At 41.5% G+C, this 21,898-nt stretch overlaps 1 protein-coding gene across 1 annotated transcript in view; it reads right to left on the reverse strand.

Annotated features, from left to right (window-relative positions):
- Nucleotides 1-9,003: 9,003 nt before the first annotated feature.
- The window catches only part of LOC149463585 (properdin-like), a 37,003-nt gene continuing 24,108 nt past the window's right edge, over nucleotides 9,004-21,898 (reverse strand). The window contains exons 7-9 of the mRNA XM_089675320.1: nucleotides 16,926-17,117; nucleotides 12,743-12,851; nucleotides 9,004-9,142 (exon numbers count right to left, since the gene is read on the reverse strand). Coding sequence (XP_089531446.1) covers nucleotides 9,004-9,142; nucleotides 12,743-12,851; nucleotides 16,926-17,117 — 440 coding nt within the window. The remainder of the gene's footprint in view (nucleotides 9,143-12,742; nucleotides 12,852-16,925; nucleotides 17,118-21,898) is intronic.

The raw sequence follows: 21,898 nt of genomic DNA on the forward strand, positions 1-21,898 counted from the left end.
TCAGTAACAATTCTGTGTCCCTCAGTAACAATTCTGTTTCCCTCAGTAACAATTCTGTGTCCCTCAGTAACAATTCTGTGTCTGTCCCTCAGTAACAATTCTGTGTCTGTCCCTGAGTAACAATTCTGTGTCTGTCCCTGAGTAACAATTCTGTGTCCCTCAGTAACAATTCTGTGTCCCTCAGTAACAATTCTGTGTCTGTCCCTGAGTAACAATTCTGTGTCCCTCAGTAACAATTCTGTGTCCCTGAGTAACAATTCTGTGTCCCTCAGAAACAATTCTGTGTCTGTCCCTGAGTAACAATTCTGTGTCCCTCAGTAACAATTCTGTGTCTGTCCCTGAGTAACAATTCTGTGTCCCTGAGTAACAATTCTGTGTCCCTGAGTAACAATTCTGTGTCCCTCAGTAACAATTCTGTTTCTGTCCCTGAGTAACAATTCTGTCTGTCCCTGAGTAACAATTCTGTGTCCCTGAGTAACAATTCTGTGTCCCTCAGTAACAATTCTGTGTCCCTCAGTAACAATTCTGTGTCCCTCAGTAACAATTCTGTGTCTGTCCCTGAGTAACAATTCTGTGTCTGTCCCTGAGTAACAATTCTGTGTCCCTGAGTAACAATTCTGTGTCCCTCAGTAACAATTCTGTGTCCCTCAGTAACAATTCTGTGTCTATCCCTGAGTAACAATTCTGTGTCTGTCCCTGAGTAACAATTCTGTGTCTGTCCCTGAGTAACAATTCTGTGTCCCTCAGTAACAATTCTGTGTCCCTCAGTAACAATTCTGTGTCTGTCCCTGAGTAACAATTCTGTGTCCCTCAGTAACAATTCTGTGTCCCTCAGTAACAATTCTGTGTCCCTCAGTAACAATTCTGTTTCCCTCAGTAACAATTCTGTGTCCCTCAGTAACAATTCTGTGTCTGTTCCTGAGTAACAATTCTGTGTCTGTCCCTGAGTAACAATTCTGTGTCTGTCCCTCAGTAACAATTCTGTGTCCCTCAGTAACAATTCTGTGTGCCTCAGTAACAATTCTGTGTCTGTCACTGAGTAACAATTCTGTGTCTGTCCCTGAGTAACAATTCAGTGTCTGTCCCTGAGTAACAATTCAGTGTCTGTCCCTGAGTAACAATTCTGTGTCTGTCCCTGAGTAACAATTCTGTGTCTGTCCCTGAGTAACAATTCTGTGTCCCTCAGTAACAATTCTGTGTCCCTCAGTAACAATTCTGTGTCTGTCCTTGAGTAACAATTCTGTGTCCCTAAGTAACATTTCCGTGGCCCTAAGTAACGATTCTGTGGCCCTAAGTAACGTTTCTGTGTCCCTAAGTAACGTTTCTGTGGCCCTAAGTAACAATTCTGTGGCCCCAAGTAATGTTTCTGTGGCCCTAAGTAACGTTTCTGTGGCCCTAAGTAACGATTCTGTGGCCCTAAGTAACGTTTCTGTGGCCCTAAGTAACGTTTCTGTGGCCAAAGTAACGTTTCTGTGGCCCTAAGTAACGTTTCTGTGTCCCTAAGTAACGTTTCTCTGGCCCTAAGTAACGTTTCTGTGTCCCTAACTCTCTCCCTGCATACAGCCAGGTCTGCCTCTCTTGAATGACTGGAGGCAAATGGAGAATTCTAAAATGGCCGCCATTTATAGCTCGACCATTACACAGTGCTGGCTGGCTGGCTGCTGATTGGCTAATGCGATCACATGTCATGAATGAATGCATTATGGGTCAGCGCGCCTTGTCTGCGCGCCTTCCCAGACATCCCCGCTCCGTCGCCGCACATGTCGCCGCCATTTTAGGAAAAATTTCGATTCGCGCATCCGAAGTCTGCTAATTTTCGGATTCGTCGCGAATCAAAATTTTCCTAATATTTGAAACGAATTCCACTTCGCCGAGTTCGATTCGCTCATCTCTAGTGATAATGATTCGTGGGGAAATTTGTCATCAGACACTGAAAACGATTTTTCCCACCACGATTTTTCCCACCACTTCATCCCCCTCAGCCACTTCATTCCCCTCAGCCACTTCCTATTGTTCCACTACCCCCTCCCTCCTAGATTGTAAGCTTGAAAGAGTAGGGCCCTCTTACCCCTCGTACGCTGTCTGTTTTTGTTGTACTGTGCCATGTATTGTCCCCCTATTGTACAGCGCTGAGCAAACCCTTTGGCGCTATATAAACGCGATGTAATAATAATAATAATAATAATCTTTTGCCACATTTTGTTGTGTTACAGCCTTACTCCAAAATGGATTAAATTCATTTTTTTCCTGAACATTCTACAAACAATACCCCATAATGACAACGTGAAAGAAGTTCATTTTGAAATCTTTTCAATTTTTTAACAATAAAAAAAAAAAAAAACCTACACGTACATAAGTATTCACAGCCTTTGCTCAATACTTTGTTGAAGCACCTTTAGCACCAATTACAGCCTCAAGTCGCTTTGAGTATGATGCTACAAGCTTGGCACATCTATTTTTGGGCAATTTCTCCCATTCTTCTTTGAATTACCTCTCAAGCTCCATCAGGTTGGTTGGGGAGCATCGGTGCACAGCCATTTTCAGATCTCTCCATAGATGTTCAATCGGGTTCAAGTCTGGGAAACTCCAGGGCTGTGGGCTGTGTGCTTAGGATTGTTGTCCTATTGAAAGATAAATCGTCACCCCAGTCTAAGGTCCAGAGCCCTATGGAACAGGTTTTCATCAAGGATGTCTCTTTACATTGCTGCATTCATCTTTCCTTCGATCCTGAATAGTTCCTGCCGCTGAAAAACATCCCCACAGCATGATGCTGCCACCACCATGCTTCACTGTAGGGATGGTATTGGCCAGGTGGTGAGAGGTGCCTGGTTTCCTCCAGACATGACACTTGGCATTCAGCCCAAAGAGTTCAATCTTTGTTTCATCAGACCAGAGAGTTTTGTTTCTCATGGTCTTAAAGTCCCTCAGGTGCCTTTTGGCAAACTCCAGGCGGGCTGCCATTTGCTTTTTACTTAGGAGTGGCTTCCATCTGGCCACTCTACCATACAGGCCTGATTTGTGGAGTGCTGCAGAGATCGTTGTTCTTCTGGAAGGTTATCCTCTCTCCACAGAACAACACTGGAGCTCTTTCAGAGTGACCATCGAGTGCTTGGTTACCTCCCTGGCTAAGGCCCTTCTCCCTCAATCACTCATTTTAGCTGTATAATAATAGGCACAGGCTTGTGATTTATTATATCTTTTAGAAAAAAAATTAATAAATGCACATCTTTTTGCAGCAGATCATGGGCGCAATGCTGGGCTACTGCAGACTGTTAGTATAAGCTGTCTGCTTGTACCTCGTAAGAGCAGGCAGTTACGCAATGAGAGGAAGCATCAATGAACTACCTAGAGGTGGACATGGGATAGAGGAGATGGAACTGCAGGAGAGAAGGAGGATGGAGCAGATGGAACTGCAGGAGGAAGAGGACGTGGGATGGAAGAGATGGGAATGGAGGAGAAGGCGGACAAGGGATGGAGGAGATGGGACTGGTGGAAGAAGAGGAAATGGGATGAAGGAAGAGGACATAGGATAAGGGAGATGAGACTGGAAGAGGAGGACATGAGATGAGGGAGATGGAACTGGAGGAGGAGGACATGGGAAGGAGAATGGAGAAAGGCATAGGCTAGGACTTGGTGGGATGGTCAGTGGGTAGATTCGGTGGGACGGCCAGTGGATGTGCCCTTAGGAATGTTGGTAATCAGGCCCGGGGGGCCTAGGCCTAAGGCTGTGTAAGAGGCCCCAAAATTTCTGATAGCTGCCCCGCTTAGAGCGCTCACAGGTGCTCTGGTCATTTACTGAAAACTACAAGCCATCAGCTGAGCAAACTGTTGGTGCTATATAAATCCTGTATAATAATAATAATGAATGACGTGGCCAAGCGGGTGGAGCCCCGCACGGCCACGTTTTTAAGAATCCAAATAGGCTTAGGTTCCTTTTGCATGTTATCTGTTTCTCCTAGCCTCCTATTATATAAAGCCCATTATTTTCTAAGTTCAATAGCTCAAGTTCTAACTTACACAAATTAGGCCACTCAGAGTAGTAATTCCAGCCCTAATGCACAGTTCCATCTGAAAATTCAATCAGAGACAGAGTGTCTGAAAGGAAACAACTTTTGCTGTGCTTTCTCTTTAGATAACTCATAATACTCTGGAAACCTGGCTCATATATTCAATGGTTATCTGAAAAAAATAAATATAATGTAAATTGACCAAAAGCCATTAAAGTGATACTAAACCCATGACCCTGCATTCACTATATCTGCTCTCCCACAGTACACAGAACATGAAAATGCAATTATTTTGGTAAATATAAACTGCTAAATACCTTTTCTCATCAGCAGTTATAGCAGTTTTGTAACTGCAGCAGAGCATTGGTTAAAGCTTGCCCAGACAGTGCTGATTGGCCCTGTGCTGATCACATGCACTCTCCCAAGAAAAAAAAACATTTCTAGCAATGAGCATGTGCATGTGACTATGGATTCATTCTGTATCAGGTGGTCATTTCAACAAGAGGAGGGGCAGAGAAGAAAGGATTAAACAGCCTTTTTACACAATGCAGAGGATTAACCCCTTAAGTTCCACAGTGAGTATAACAAGCATGCTTTACTGCATATACAGACTGATTTTACTGTTGTGGGTTTAGTAATACTTTAAAGTTTTCTTTAATCTAAATACCCAGACCAAATTTTGCAGCATTGGAATGCATTGGTTGCCTACCTACACATTTTTACCTGGGTTTAACAATGGCTGATATGTGTCAAACATACATTACCATATGCACCAAATAGGAAATATTTCTTATTTGGTGCATATGTAATGTATGCTTTTTTTCAGTTTAGTTACCACCGCACTGTTCCTTTTTGTGTCTTGAGGAAGCAGAATTGAGAAATGTTCTTTGACCATAAGGACCAATTCCACAGAATATTCTACTAAATTTAAGGACAAAGAGCCATATACAATTTTGTATCTACACTTTAAATATTCAAACTGTGGGGATGTAGTTCCAGTTGGTATCTGTAATTATAAATATGTGTCAGTGCTATTGTTATGACCTATAATGGTATTTCTTTGTGATGTTAAATAAGTGTTAAAATAAAAATGTGTACTTTTCTTATATATTGTGTGAAGTATCCCCCTGATGCTAGTAAAGTTAGACAGATTTTTGTAATATAGGCTTGAGATAGATTTATTTCAGCCCTGGTTCACACTGATGCAGTGTGGAATTTGCAGCATTTTCAGTGCGAATTCCAACCGCATCAGAATCACACTCCGTTCATGCAAACCGCTGCGGGTGTGTATGTTAACAACACCCCGAAAGCGGTCTGCAAAACGTGGTGCGATGTGCAGAATCGGATCACATAGGTGTGAATACCCATGTGATCCAATTCTAGTGTGGACCAAAAAAAGGTCCTGCACGTTTTTGGTGCGGGTGCGGTACAATTAGAGCCATACAAAATGTATGGCTCCAATCGCACCGCACACAAATTTCATGTGATTTGCACAGGAATGCTTTGTGGTTCCAGTGTGAAATACCACACCGCATACAATGGGGCAAAAAAGTATTTAGTCAGCCACCAATTGTGCAAGTTCTCCCACTTAAAAAGATGAGAGAGGCCTGTAATTGGCATCATAGGTAGACCTCAACTATGAGAGACAAAATGAGAAAAAAAAATCCAGACAATCACATTGGCTGATTTGGAAAGAATTTGCAAATTATGGTGGAAAATAAGCATTTGGTCAATATCAAAAGTTCATCTCAATACTTTGCTATATATCCTTTGTTGGCAATGACAGAGGTCAAACGTTTCCTGGAAGTCTTCACAAGGTTGGCACACACTGTTGCTGGTATGTTGGCCCATTCCTCCATGCAGATCTCCTCTAGAGCAGTGATGTTTTGGGGCTGTCGCTGGGCAACACGGACTTTCAACTCCCTCCAAAGGTTTTCTATGGGGTTGAGATCTGGAGACTGGCTAGGCCACTCCAGAACCTTGAAATGCTTCTAACGAAGCCACTCCTTCGTTGCCCGGGTGGTATGTTTGGGATCATTGTAATGTTGGAAGACCCAGCCACGTTTCATTTTCAATGCCCTTGCTGATGGAAGGAGGTTTGCACTGAAAATCTCACGATACATGGCCCCATTCATCCTGTCCTGTACATGGATCAGTCGTCCTGGTCCCTTTGCGGAGAAACAGCCCCAAAGCATGATGTTTCCACCCCCATGCTTCACAGTAGGTATGGTGTTCTTTGGATGCAACTCAGCATTCTCTCTCCTTCAAACACGATGAGTTGTGTTTCTACCAAACATTTCTATTTTGGTTTCATCTGACCATATGACATTCTCCCAATCCTCTTCTGGATCATCCAGATGCTCTCTAGCAAACTTCAGACAGGCCAGGACATGTACTGGCTTAAGCAGGGGGACACATCTGGCACTGCAGGATCTGAGTCCCTGGCGGCGTAGTGTGTTACTGATGGTAGCCTTTGTTACGTTGGTCCCAGCTCTCTGCAGGTCATTCACTAGGTCCCCCCGTGTGGTCCTGGGATATTTGCTCACCGTTCTTGTGATCATTTTGAAGGGCTGAAGTACAGGAAGTACTGTAACAGCATGAGTCAACAGGTTTGTTTGTAAACGAGCCCACGTGCTTACCATTTCGTAGCTGTCATGGGGATAACATGGTCAGGAACCATGCTGATTAGTTCCCAATCACTAGAGGAAACCCACAGCTGTCACTTGATGGCAAGTCCTAAAAACTCAAAAGTGCACAGGTGCGTTAAAGTTCCCTCAGAGTAGACCATAGCGTCTGAGAAAACGAGCAGAAAGATTGCAGATGTCTTCTGGTCAAAATGTTTTACATGATGCATTGTATCTAAAAAGCTTAAAGCACAACTTCACTTTTGTTAAAGTTGATTTTTACTGCTTCCTCTTTCCTCCTCAATGTAACCCATATGGCAGAATACTTTCCTTCAGCCCCAACCCAGAGCTCTTCACTATTTGTTCATGCATCGTGCCACACAGGCTTTGACGCAACCAGTGAGGCTTCATCTAAAACTAACAACACCACTTTTGGGTGGACCAACTCTTACATGATTGAGAAAGTGAAAAATGTACAGTAAATATGTTAGTTTTGGATTGTTAAAGCTGAAGTTTAGTTTTTTCTTTTTTTTTTTCTTTTTTCTAATATGCTGCACTGCAATGAACTGCGTCTGCTGTATAGTGAAGAAATCTTCCAGGGCTCATCTTTTGGCACTGCTTGGGGTTAATATCAGCTGCTGCAAGTTTGAAAGAGTTGTGCTATTTGCCCACTCCTTCTGCCCAACTCCTCAATTCATAGCATTCTTTCCCAGAATACAGAGCACTCTGTGATTGGAGGAGACAGACCCCGTCATTTACAGTTGCAAGAAAAAGTATGTGAACCCCTTGAGATTACGTGGAGTTTTGCATGAATTGGGCATAAAATGTGCTCTGAACGTTATCTAAGTCATAACAATAGAAGAACACAGTCTGCTGAACATAATACCACACAAACATTAGATGTTGCCATGGTTTAATTGCACATAACATGTAAACATTCACAGTGCAGGGAGGAAAAAGTATGTGAACCTTTGGACTTAATAACTGGTTGACCCTCCTTTGGCAGCAATAACCTCAACCAAACGTTTCCTGTAGTTGCAGATCAGACCTGCACAACAATCTGGAGTAATTTTGGACCACTCCTCTTCACAGAACTGTTTCAGTGTAGCAATATTCTTGGGATGTCTGGTGTGAATCGCTCTCTTAAGGTCATGCCACAGCATTTCAATTGGGTTGAGGTCAGGACTCTGACTGGGCCACTCCAGAAGGCGTATTCTGTGCTGTTGCAGCCATTGTTTTGTTAAATTACTTGTATGCTTTGGGTCATTGTCCTGTTGCATCACCCATCCTCTGCAGAGCTTCAGTTGGCGGACAGATGGTCGTACGTTTTCCTGCAAAATGTCTTGATAAATTCTGGAATTCATTTTCCCATCAATGACAACAATCCGTCCAGGCCCTGAGGCAGCAAAGCAGCCCCAAACCATGATGCTCCCTCCACCATGTTTTACAGTGGGGATGAGGTTTTGATGTTGGTGTGCTGTGCCTTTTTTTCTTCACACATAGTGTTGTGTGTTCTTCCCAAACAACTCAATCTTGGTTTCATCTGTCCACAGTATATTTTGCCAGTAGTGCTGTGGAACATCCAGGTGCTCTTTTGCAAACTTCAAACGTGCTGCAATATTCTTTTTGGACAGCAATGGCTTCCTCCGTGGTGTCCTCCCATGTACTCCATTCTTGTTTAATGCTTTCCTTATTGTAGATGTGTCAACAAAAATGTTAGCATGAGCCAGAGATTTCTGTAGGTCTTTAGCTGACACTCTGGGATTCTTCTTTACCTCATGCAGCATTCTGCGCTGTACTCTTGCAGTCATTTTTACAGGACGACCACGCCTAGGGAGAGTAGCAACAGTGCTAAACTTTCTCCATTTGTAGACAGTCTGTCTTACCGTGGACACATGAACATCAAGGCTTTTGGAGATACTTTTGTAACCCTTTCCAGCTTCATGCAAGTCAACAATTCTTGATCATAGGTCTTCTGAGAGCTCTTTTTTGCGAGGCATGGTTCACATCAGACAGTGCTTCTTGAAACCAGTAAACCCAAAACAGGTGTGTGTTTTTTAAGGGCAGGACAGCTGTCAGTAATACATCCAATATCATCACACTGATTGGAGTCAAGGTTGGCTCACTCCTGGCTCCAATTAGCTCTGGGAGATGTCATTAAGCTAGGGCCTCACTTACTTTTTCCTCCCTGCACTGTGAATGTTTACATGTTATGTGCAATTAAACCATGGCAACATCTAATGTTTGTTTAGTATTATGTTCAGCAGACTGTGTACTTCTATTGTTGTGACTTAGATGACGTTCAGAGCACATTATCTACCTGCTTAAGGGTGCTCAGAATATATAACAAGTGCAGTTGTGGATCTCACCATTCATTCACAGGGAGGAAGGTTCTTGCATTCCACTCTCTCCTCCAGTCTCTTTGTTTGCCCATTGATTGGGTTACATGATACTCTGGGAGTTCCCGAAAAGAAGACTTCAGTTACTGCTATGGCTCCTTCCACCATATTTCTAGAGAAAGATAGTCTGACATTAATTCAGTAAAGCAGTGTAGAGAGCTAAGATGATATTCAAGAGTGCAGCCAACAGGCAAAGTGTACGCATCTTCTGAAAATTGAAAACACATATTCCAGATTGGGCATCTACTATGTCATTCATATCATCGTGTTTAGGATGCAAGATTATTGGTCACATACAATGTTATAAGCATTTATACATTCACATTATACATACATATACATTATATATTCACATTTGTCCCTGCCGTCAAGAAGCTTGCAATCTTATTCTTATCACAAATTTCATACATGCACACATACACACACATCCATCATCACATACCGTACATGCCCATTATTATTTTATTAAGTGCCATCAACTTGAGCATGAGTCCTAGCGACTTGATTAATAAGAGCTCTAAAAAGAAGTCTGCGTTGTGCTAGTCTTGTGAGATCCTCCAGTGTCATCCACACAGTGTGTCCAACCACCTAGTAGTCTTCACCTGGTTCCTTCGATCTTCTCAAACATAATTTCCTTCTCCAGTGATCATTCCCTTCTGATAGTGTGACCAAAATAGGACAGTCACAACTTCATTTAGGCTTCTAGGGAATTTGGGTTTTGATCCCTTCCAAAATCAACTTATTAGTTCTATGGGTTGTCCACAAATCCTCCTCCAGCACCAAGCTGGAGAAGCTGTCTAGCTTTCAAAACCGTAATTGACAACTGAGAAAATGAAAGCATAGACAAGTCTGATCTTTGTTTTCAGTGTAAATTCTTTGCATTTGAAAACTTTGTTGAGAGTCTTCATTGTGTAGCTACCAAGTGCAATTCTGAGGAATATTTCATCCCTGCTGTTTGCTTCCTTGTATATGAGAGAGCCTAGGAGATTTAAATGATTTGCAACTTCTATTCTGTCACTGTCAAGCTCAAAATTGTTGCCATTGTCTGTGTTCATGGTTTTCGTCCCATGTTACAACTTTCGACTAACGTTTTTCAGTAGATACAGCATATCTTCTTTGCTGCTGGTGATGAGCATTGTATCCTCTGAATAGCGCAGGTTGTTTGTTTAAGCTGCCAACTTTAACACAGATTCTTCTTCCAAATGTACTTTTCTGAAGATGGCCTCACTGTATAGGTTGAACAGGTAAGATGTCAAGATACATTCCTGCCTGACACCACATTTTATCGGAAACCAGTCAGTGTTACCGTATTCAGTTCTCACTGCAGCTTCTTGAGTTTTGTAGAGTGTCTTTATTACCTGTGTTATGCGTTTGTGTGGATCATGAGGACTGTATTGCCAATGGAATACCCAAACGCTTTACTGTAGTCAATGAAGCAAAAGTATACAGTCTTTTGGCATTCTTTGCTCTTCTCTAATATCCATCTAACATTGGCAATAATGTCTCTTGTTCCTTGGCCTTCTCTGAACCCAGGCCTGCGCTTCTGGTTGTTCCCACTCAACATGTAATTGTATTCTTCTTTGTATTATTTTCAGTATTACTTTGCTAGCATGTGGAATTAATGCAATCATTCTCTAATTGTTACAATCTTTGACATTTCCTTTCTTCAGTATAGGAAAGAACAGTGATCTTCTCCAGTCGGATTGCCATGTTTTTTCCTTCCAGATCTGTTGACATAGCTGGGTATAGACCATGATAGCACCTTTGGACCTCTGATTACCTCAGTTGGAATACCATCGATACCTGTTGAATTATTGTTCAATAAAGCATTAATTGTTGCTTCCTTTAGTATATTTAGTTTGTCTTTGGCGTCACTGTCTGGTCCACTTTCTACCCCGTTATCCACACTGCTTTTTTTAATATAATTTTTCAGTATAATAATATAATCTACATGCACATACTAAGGCCAGTTAAGACAGAAGCTTACTATGCTACCAGCATGCCTTTGGAGTGTGAAAAAAAAACAGTATTTGGGAGGAAACCTACGCAATCACAGACAGAACATGCAAACAGCATACAGATAAAGTCCTAGCCAGGATTCAAACCAAGGATCCCAGTGCTGCAAGGCAGAAGTGCTGACCAGTAAGACACTGTGCTGCCCATATACATATGAAATTCTGTTAATTTAGATAAACAACAAGCAGACATTCTATTAGATCTTAGGATTAAAGGTTTAAAGAAAGCCTCTCGCAAGATAAACAAGGGGGATTTAAGACTGGCGTTCTTTGTAAAATGCTATTTGCCTGGCTGTCTCTGGCTTCAGCACTTCCTCAGTCACTGACCCAGAACAAGAAGGCAGCCAGGGAAATCAGGAAGCAGATATAATTCCTTTTTTTTTTTTAAATCAGATAGTCTTTTTGAAAACAGGTTTGTACATAACATTACAAAGTTGCCAGAACAGTGGCCAGGGTACAAAATGGAAAAAAAGTACAAAATACCACAATGAAATGTCCAAGCCCAGAGTACAGTACTGGTACTTATTACACAAACACCAAATGCTCCAAACTATTATGCAGCTATACTGTATATGGGCATCATTCAGGATCCAGATCTGCACCCCTACGAGTGAACTTGCCCTACGTGCTACCCATTAGTATGGACTAAAGAGCATCCAGTCTCCGCTGAATCATAATTGCCTCTGCCATGATGGATTGCTCCTGATTTGTTTACATGTTCCATTTCAAGAACTCTAAAAGCCAGGTAATTGCCATGATAGCCAAACCAGTGGTATTTTTAGAATCCAACCCCCATATTTCTCTCATGAAAGGTTCTAGTAATGGAGCTCCATTTTTCAGAGAGACTGGGACCACTTTTGCATGAACACATATTTCAAAGATGTTAGCAAACATTATTGCAAAATTATATTTCTCTTATGAAACACACCCTTTTTTTTTTCATGGGCTGCTAAAACTTTTAAAAATGAGAGCCAAATGATGTTTCTGCATGAAGGATTATACATTGCTGAATCAGGTGAAATTAAGTCATGCTTGGCGCTGTTGGTACCCTATGGCCTGGCAAGTTTTGATTTAAGAAATTGGAGGAGATGTCAGCTGGTCTGTGACTGCATCCTATCAGATGCAGTCACTATTGGGGTATTCTGTGGGTTTTGCAGCTGTTTGAGTACAAAAGCTGGCAGTGGAGACTCCACACTAAACAGCATAGATGGCAAAATATATGCTTATGCTGGCTAAAGATTGATAGAATTTAAAATGAAACTCCTTAGGAAAATGTTTCCTAAAATTCTCAGAACATTCATTTATCCGAAAGATTTCAGTTGCCTTTAATAGTTGATTTATGAAAGAATGGACTTTACAGAACAAAAACCACATACACTGGTAGAATTCCATTAATTCAAGAGAAAATTTCCAACCTGCTCCATTGAAGTTTCCCCTCACTGTGGTCGAAAACAGAATCAATTAGACCCTCTAATTAGAAAAATGAACAAACTTCTTAGAAGCTTCTTTTCCTAAGAATTTTCCTTTGAAATTCTACCCATCTATGGCCAGCTTTAGAAGGAGAGACAGTTTCCAAATACAACAAGTTTGATCTCGTTTTTCAGACTGCTATACAAATAGAACATTTAGCACACAAAACACTTCAGAAGAGGAAAAATAATAGATATAATGGTGGACATGCCCTTTAATTGACTTACGGGTAATCTGGATACACTCCCAGACACTCCCTATGTCTTGTTCTTTCAGCTCGTCCACATGGAGAAGAGCAAAGTCCCCAAGAAGACCATTCAGACCAAGTACCATTTACTAGAACAAAGAAAAGCCATATTAATTCACTGTCAGATCTACAGACCTCTGTATGTATGCAGTCTTGCTTCACAGAGTTTCCCCTTCTTCTCTACATTGGTGCAATATGCAGATTAACATGATAGCAATCTGCTTGCTTCATATGGAGATCATTTATGGCTGGACAGTGCACACATAAACAACCATGTAGCATTTTACAGAATTTTAGATTTACAATTAATAAATTGCCTACGTGCTGGAAAACTGAACTATGGCCTCCCATTATATAAAAAAAAAAAACAACAACAACATATGTGCTGCATTACTTAATCGCTTGCCTTTTGGAAGATTTTACCCTCTTCCTACCAGGCCATTTTTTTCTATACTGCACTGCGTTACTTTAACTGACACTCTGTCATACAACACTATACCAACATAAACTTTATATCATTTTTTTCACACAAATAGAGCTTTCTGTGGTATTTTGTGGTATTTGGTTGCCACTGGGGTTTTTATTTTTTTCACTATAAACGAAAAAAGACCAAAAATTTTTACTTTCTGCTATAAAACATATCCAAAAAAATTAAAATTTCTTCATAAATTTAGGCCAAAATGTATTATGCTATATATTTTTGGTAGAAAAATCCAAATAAGTGTATATTGATTGGTTTGTGCGAACGGTATAGCGTCTACAAACTATGGGATATATACTGGAAATTTTATTTATTGATTTTTTTATACTAGTATGGTGCGATCAGCGACTTGTAGCAGGACTGTTATAGTACGGTGGTCAATCTGACACTAATTGACACTTTGTGGGAACAGTGACACTAATACAGTGATCAGTGCTAATATACTGTACACTGACATTGTACTAATGACACTGATTGGGATTGGTTAACATCTATGAGCGATCATAGGGTTAAGTGTATGCCTAACAGTGCTCTGTGTGTATACTATGAGGTGCTTTTACTAGAGGATGAGCTGGTTTTTATTCCCTGCTGCGCAGGGAAACAAAACTCAGCACATCCCCACTGACAAGGCAGAGCTCTGTATTGTTTACAATGAGATTGTCTTCCTCCTCACTGATCAGCGGGTCCTGGCCATCAATCATTGACCAGGCCCTACTGGTAGGTTTGTGTGGTGTCTAATCACAGCAGAGCTGGGGTGGCAGGTGTCCATATAAGCGCCCCCTACCCAGAAGTGCTGGATCACTTACTATTTAAGACTAGAAGTATGCAGTTGTGCTCACTCCTAGTTCTGAGGACGCTTCTATGCAGGTCTACACTAATAATCTGACACCAGTCAGTCTGGTTCCTATTTATGTGACTGACATGATAACCAATCATGAAAATCCCAGAGGTTTATTAATAACTATTATTTATGATTAACTTTGACATGCATACACGCAAGACTAGTTAAGATTTTTCTCAGCTGGGAGAGAATTCATTGATTAGGAATTTGTTGGTCCCCAATAGATTCGGTAAAAATATTTAATCCTTTTTGTTTTATTTTCTTGCTCACTCTGGTCAAAACTGATTTTTGAATGGTCCCCTTTAACTTGAACGTTTTGGAAACAGCAGTTTTCTAATTAAATTCTATTGGTGTAAAAGCAGGTTAAGAGAGGCTTCTCTTTACACCAAATATAAATAAAGAACCTCTGGGTTTAGGGAATTTTGTGCAGCAAAATATGTCCAAGAAACCATTAAAAAAATTAAGAAAAACTGTACTTTATTTATACATGTTCTAAAATGAAATGTGCATCTAAAATGGTAACTAGTACACAAACAGGAAAAATCTAAGCAATATAGAGGAACTTATAGCCTAAAAGGCATATGATAACACCCAACGCATTTCGAGATCAATTATTTTCTTCAGGGGCACATGCAGGAAATTCAAGCATCATATTCTATCATAAACATTCCAAAGAATGCATACAGTTGCCAAGTATAAAAACAGCCATGCAAGAAAGGCTGCTCACACGTGTGGCTAACATGAGACCTGAGATGTTGTGAGCTGCATGTGTCAACTACTCTGAGATTTGATCACCAATAACCCAAGATTTTATAGCGATGGCCTCTTCATTATTATAAGTACATCAACTTGGGCCAGTCATCCAGTAATCACTGGGTCTTACCTGACTTTTTCATTAACATCATCACTCTGCTACATTATATATAATAGGTCCATTGGATCTTGTCTGGAGACTCCAGTGGTCTCCTGTTAGCCACAGTTATGAACAGTGGCAACTTCTTGCATGCTTGTTTTTATATTTTGTAACTGCATGCATTTTTTGGAATGTTTATGATAGAATATGATGCTTGAATTTACCTACATGCACCCCTGAAGAAGAGAATTCATCTTCAAATGCATTGGGTGTCATCATATGCCTTTTAGTCTATAAGTTCCTCTGTATTGCTTAGACTTTCCCTGTTTGTGGACTAGTTACCACTTTAGATGGACAATTCATTGTAATGATATTAGAATATGTATAAATAAACTACCGTACAGTCTTTTTTACATTTTTTTAGGAATGGTTTCTTGAACATATTTTGCTGCACATAAATCCCTAAACCCAGATGGTCTTCATCTATATTAAATCGCAAACAAATAAAGGATTTCCCAGCAACACTTACCAGCCAGCCTGCAAAACAGCCAATTTGGCCCTGTCTAACAGTTTGCGTTAAAATCAGAGGGTTTTGTTTGCACACATTTGGAAATACATGCGTCAAGGGTCCTCTGTATACTGTGGACCTAACTCCAAAATTTTAAGAGCCTCCATAGTAGGAGCACATACTGTATATCAATGGATAGGCTAAGGGCAGGTGTGCCTGGAGGAGCCCATCTATCTATCCTAAATACCTGGGATGATCGCAGCCTCAAAACGTCCTCACTATAAAATATATTCTTCACTCCAAAAGAGCTCTAAAACAGTAAGTGAAAGAAAATCTCCCCAATGGGAAAGATAGCAAAAAAGAAAAATGTACATGTTTTAACCAATCACCATCTAAAAATAAAAAAGTATTTTACTTTAATGCAACAAAATGTTGAAAAAGTATTAAAGTGATTCTAAAGATTTTTTTTAAGAAAAAATAACAAACATGTCTATACTTACCTACTGTGCACTGGTTTTGCACAGAGCAGCCTGGATCCTCCTCTTCTCGGGTCCCCCTGCAGGCTCTCCTGATCCCTCCCTCCTGTCGGGTGCCTCCCACAACAAGCAGCTTGCTATGGGGGAACCTGTTGCTCCATTCACACACAGAGCTGCTGCTTGGCCCCATCCTCTCTCTTCTCATTGGCTACCTGGCTGTGATTGACAGCAGTGGAAGCCAATGGCTCCTGCTTCTGTCTCAGTTAATGAGAAGAGGAATTCTTGGGATAGCCGAGACTCCAATGCACATTGCTGGATTGAGAGGGGGCTTAGGTGAGTATTAGGGGGGCTGGGGGGGATGCTGCACACAGAAGGTTTTTTACCTTCATGCACAGAATACATGAAGGTAAAAACCCTTGAGCCTTTAGAACCACTTTAATATGGTTATATGCATTTAAAATATATATATATATATTTTGTCCATTAATCAGCATGTAATAAAACATGAGCGGAGTATTTACAGTATGTGTGGTTTGGACTAAAGTGTCTACAATAATGGTCATCAGTATTTACTGAGGAGAGTGAATCCTCACAGGAGGTCCTCTTTCTTTGTGGTTTGCCTAGAACCGACTGCCAGAAGTAAATAATCGAGCCTTTTTAAGAGCTGGTATTTTTTCTGTTTCATTTTAAATCTTTATAAGTAACAAATGTTTCCAGACACCAGTGTCAGAAAGAATACTCTGTAAAAACCTCCCATTTACATCCTACATTCCACACTCACTTTAAGCCTCATATTTTCCTGAGAAGTTCTTGATCCAGACACAATGCATAGAAATGGATTTTTGATAACCACACCTTAGATGTAATTGTATGGGGGCATCATACACCAGTTTTTAGAGTTAGGCAAACTAGGAAAAAAACCTGACAGCCAGTTGAAAGACATTTTTTGCATTACATTTGGTTAGGGACAGATCATTGTGATGCATGAATCATAAAATACTTACATGGGCAGTTATCAAAGTCATAGCATCTGCGACTTTGCCTGTAGTCCCCTTCACACCACTTCCCATCAGGGCTCGTACCGTTACACTTCCTCTTTCTCACTTGTGTTCCCACTCTGGGTTTGCATCTAATCAGGTCATTTGTCAGACGAGAACATTTTGGCCAACTTCCCCACTCTGTCCACTGTCCATCAACTGCAAGAGAGAACAAAAATTGGTAATTCACATGAACTGCAGTTTAAACTGGTATACACATTCAAAGAGAGATGATACACAGCACAACAAAGTCAATATACTTTTTTTTATACATTTTAATAAAAATCTATATTCATTGATACATATTAATATGGATACAAACACAAGTGCTCATAATCCCAGTTCAGTTTCTATGCTCATAATCGTTTTTTTCTTACTATAGTGCAATCTCACCTAAAAGCTTCTGGAACAGTAAAAAAAAAAACAAAATCATAAATTCTGGCACTGGGCACTAGTATCATTTGGTGCAGGAAGAGTTGGTATTTCGAGCAGAGGTTCCTGGCATGGCAAAGGTGAGTATGCAAACAAAGGTTTACATTTACTTAAAGGAGAGTCAAAGTGGTTGTAAAGGCTCAAGGTTTTTTTTTACCTTCATGCATTCTATGCATGAAGGTGAAACACCTTCTGTGTGCAGCAGTGCCCCCAGCCACTTCAATACTTACCTGAGCCTCATCACAATCCAGCAATGTGAATGACAGCCTTGGCTGTCTCGGGTTTCTGCCAACTCATTGGCTGAGATAGCAAGTCAATCACAGTCAGCCAGTGAGGAGAGAAAGGGGGTGGGGCCAAGTTGCTGCTCCGTGTGTGAATGGACTCACGGAGCAGCGGGTGCCCCCATTGCAAGCTGCTTGCTGTGGGGGCACCCGACAGAAAGGAGGAGCCAGGAGAGCCTGCTGGGGACCCCAGAAGAGAAGGATCCAGGCTGCTTAGTGCAAAATCACTGCACACAGTAGGTAAGTATAGACATGTTTGTTATTTTCCTAAAAAAAAAAAACAATCTTTAGAATCATTTTATCCTCCCTAGTGGTCTGATTATGTCATTATTTCTGTGCTCAAAGCGGTACATTATTTTCAATGGAAATATGTTGTTTTTTTATTATAGGCCTGTACTTCTTAGCAATAACTCACTGAAATCTGTTCCGAAAAAAAGTCTAGTAAACATCCCAGGTATGATAAACTATGGTCGCCCACCGCATGGTAGTATTTGCCTAGGAGGGCAATCTGCCCTCTCCTAGGTTGGAACTATCCTATATAGGAAAGACTGAGAAATCAGTGTGCTCGCTGAATATATTATTATTATTATTATACAGGATTTATATAGCGCCAACAGTTTGTGCAGCGCTTTATATATACAGTTACCCAGCACGCCAGCAGAGCCAGTCTCTCTGGGATAGGCCAGGGCTGTATCAATATACATACTGCCATCTGCATAGCTCCACACCTATTATCCAGACACTTCTGTTTTTTGGATGCAGAGGGAGCAATCGGGCTGACAGCAGCTGCATAAACTGAGCAGACCTAAGAGAATTTACTTATCAAAATACAAACTAAATCAATCTACACCTAGCACCTATCTAGGAGGGTGCTAGGCCGTGTCCTCATCTCACTACAAATCTTTTTGCAAAAATAGTGCAGAGTATCCTACCAACTTGAAGGGGGAAAAAGGAAAATTAACAATTAACAAAGGCCATGTGGTATTCCACATATTGGCAATAAAAAGATGTACAAATAAATTAGCAGTAGAAAAACACACTTTTTGTACAATATATACACATACACATTATATTTGCAGCCTGTCTGGTAGAGCCCCACTAAATTTTAAAGTAGTAGCAAATAGAGCACCCCCGCCAAAAGAAATGGAGAGGTGGGAAAGTAAATACATTTCTTATCCATACCTTATCTGAACTAACCCCTATTGCTCTCTATACACACACACACACAAGTCTTTACAATAATAGGTTACTACTGCTGCCAAATTTCAATAGTCTTCACCTAGAAGAAATCAGAATTAGTCCATCCTAACAAACCAATATGTACAATTTACCTAGCAGAGTGGAGATTAAAGTGCTATCTTCCCAGGGATACCCCTTAAAAAAACCTCACAATGCCAAATACTATCAAATCCTATTCCAAGCAGAACCGTGCTACCTACTGGCCTAACTATACATACTATGCAGACTCTTAACAGGAGGGAAAATGAGCAGTTTTTCTCCCAGGCTTTAGAGGGAGAGCTTCCTCTTGCTGAGAGGAGACCTGAGAGTGTGCACATCTGTTCCAGTGTGCCCACCTGCCTGCTACAATCTGAGGACCTGAGTGCTGAGACCAGCTTTGTCCAGGTGCAGAGCTGCTAAGGTTTCTAAAAGCCGAGGACCTGCCTTATCACTGGGACTAATGAGAGGCAACTGCTGCAATTAATTTACTGGTGCTAGTAGAGACTGAGACTATAGAGAGACTGTCCATCCACTTAGTTCTTTCTAACTATTTGCAGAGTTTGGAGGGGCTGTGCTCATGTGCACCACCTTAAAGATTGGGTCCCACCATTAGCTGAAGGATTAGAGCTAAGAACTACCTACCAACTAGCTTCTTCACGGGGACTTTGCCTTAATAACTCATAGCCAAAGATACCTTTTTAACTATATACATAGATATACAGTAATCCATAAACAGTGCACTCTGAAGTGGTTACGGACTAATGGTTGCAGAGGTGTTACTGTGGAATTACTTATAATTTGCTAATACTGTTAGATACTGTTTATTGCTGGGTTAACTTTGCTGTATTTGTACAGTGCTGTATTCTAAGCTGCAATAACCTAGTAATTACATTGTTTAGCTTACTGCGAGTGAACTGATTCTTCTACCTGCTCATTTATTTATGTATTGCCATTTACCTTAATTAGTGAGTGGCAATATACTCACTTTACTTGCAGTTGATCAGTCTACTGCATATTCCTTGCTGCTACAGCTTTGTTGTATGCAGGGTGTTTAAATTTGTGCTCCTATAAATTTTTGTGATAATCTTCACTCAACAAGGTGTGTCAGAAGGAACAAGGTTGTTCCTAGACTTGATGCCAAAGAACAGGTAACTCAATATAACAAGCATCTCCTGCAGGGGTAGCACTACATTCTATTACAGGAAGAGTTAGTGTTAGAGTCACAGGGAGGGCTAGTGTTGGGTTTTCAAGGAAGGTTATTGTACAGGTAGGGCTGGTGCTGGGGTTACACAGAGGTTTACTGAGATAGTTACTTGGGGGTTAGTGTTTGGGTTCCAGGCAGAGGCGGACTGACAACTCATGTGGCCCCTAAGCAATAGGGGATCATGGGGCCTATGTGTCCTTGCACAAACTCAAAAAAACCTATGAAAAAGGTACCAGGGGCATCTCATGGGGCCCCCTACTGACCACGGGCCCTCGGGCAGTGCCCGAGTTTCCAAATGGTCAGTCCGTCCCTGGTTCCAGGGAGGGTTAATTTGATGGTCACTGGGAAAATTAGTGTTCGGATGTTTGGCAGGGCAAGGCCATGCCAATATGGGAAAGGCAAGTGTAGTTGTGGTGCAGGTGTGTGCTGGGTGTTTATTGGCATCAGAATCAGAGTTCAGTGTTCCACCTTCCACAAAGTCAAAGTGTGTGTCTGCAAGGGAGAAGAGAGGTGCATGTGTGCACCAGGACAGAGACCGGCCTGAGCCTGAAGGACGTGTAACCCATGTACCGGGGTAGGCTCCCCAGGATACAGTGAAGTCACGAACGAGGAAGGCAACCCCAACACCAGGTTTTGCCACAACAGAATTTTACTTAGATGTGGCAAATAAACACAACCACAAATGCTGGGAACATACAATAAATTTACATACACCCAGCCCAAAGGCTGAGACCCTTGTGCTGCACAGCACGGCGCCTTCTGATGGATGACGGTAGAAAGCGAAGTAATTTACCTACTGGCGGGCACAACTAAGCTGCCACACCTTACCTGTTATTACCCTAAAAGAGCAGGAATCAGTGTATGGGTGTACAGTATGAGCTAGCCTGCGGTGCAGCACAACAGCTTATAATCTTACACAAATCTACAGTATTCCCTCTCCCATAACTGGTCCTGTAGCACGTGCCTGAGTATTCCTTCTGAGCAAAACGCCAGTCTGGCTTGAGTTTGTGGGATTTTATCAGCTCTCCAATGTGAAATGTCACTTTAAGTTGTGTAGTACTTCCAATGATCAGTAAGAACACTTGTGTCCTGACACAAACAGAGACTCTAACTAACTAACTATAGGCCTGGACTCAGTCTATAGGCACCAACACTGAAATGAGGTGCGTGCACGATCTTAAGGACCCGGGTCTGCCTTGCGTTCCGCTGGTGACTCAGAACAGAGCAAATGTCTCTCCAACAAGCATGCGATCTCATCAGCCTTCCTGGCAGCGATCTTCCTTTCTCTGAACAGGATCAGCGTCTTGAACACCGTCAGCTTCACTAGCTGCAGTTCTCACACCTGGATGCCCACGGATTCTTTGCTCACATGGCTCTTTTCCTTCACCATCATCAAAACATGGCTGAAGTCTCTCTTCCTGTTTACTGAGCTCCCATGTGTAAAACCCCACCCCTTCCTGAATATAGAAATATCTATGCAGTCTGAGGCTGTGTTAGAAAAACAGTGACATCTTGTGGCTAAATCGCAGAATGTCAGTAAAACATTTCAAAACATTTAATTCACAATGAGAGCTGTTTCCCCATCTCACAGACGTAGCAGCAGGGAGCTGCAGGATAAGAGACCAGCTGACAGAAGTACAGAGTTTGTGCATGAGCTCTGGGAATTGTGTTAGATGGTCAGAAGGACCTAGGTACTCCTTCAGTGGCAGGACTGCCAAAGAGAGCCAGGAGGCTGAATACTATTTTGTTTGTTTTGATGTTGGAATCCTCTGTGTGGGCAATTGAAATCTTTTGTTGAACTTTTC

Source organism: Staurois parvus, unplaced genomic scaffold (genome assembly GCF_062004578.1).
Source record: "Staurois parvus isolate SC_StPar_1 unplaced genomic scaffold, SC_StPar_1.0 ptg000154l, whole genome shotgun sequence".
NCBI lineage: Eukaryota > Metazoa > Chordata > Amphibia > Anura > Ranidae > Staurois > Staurois parvus.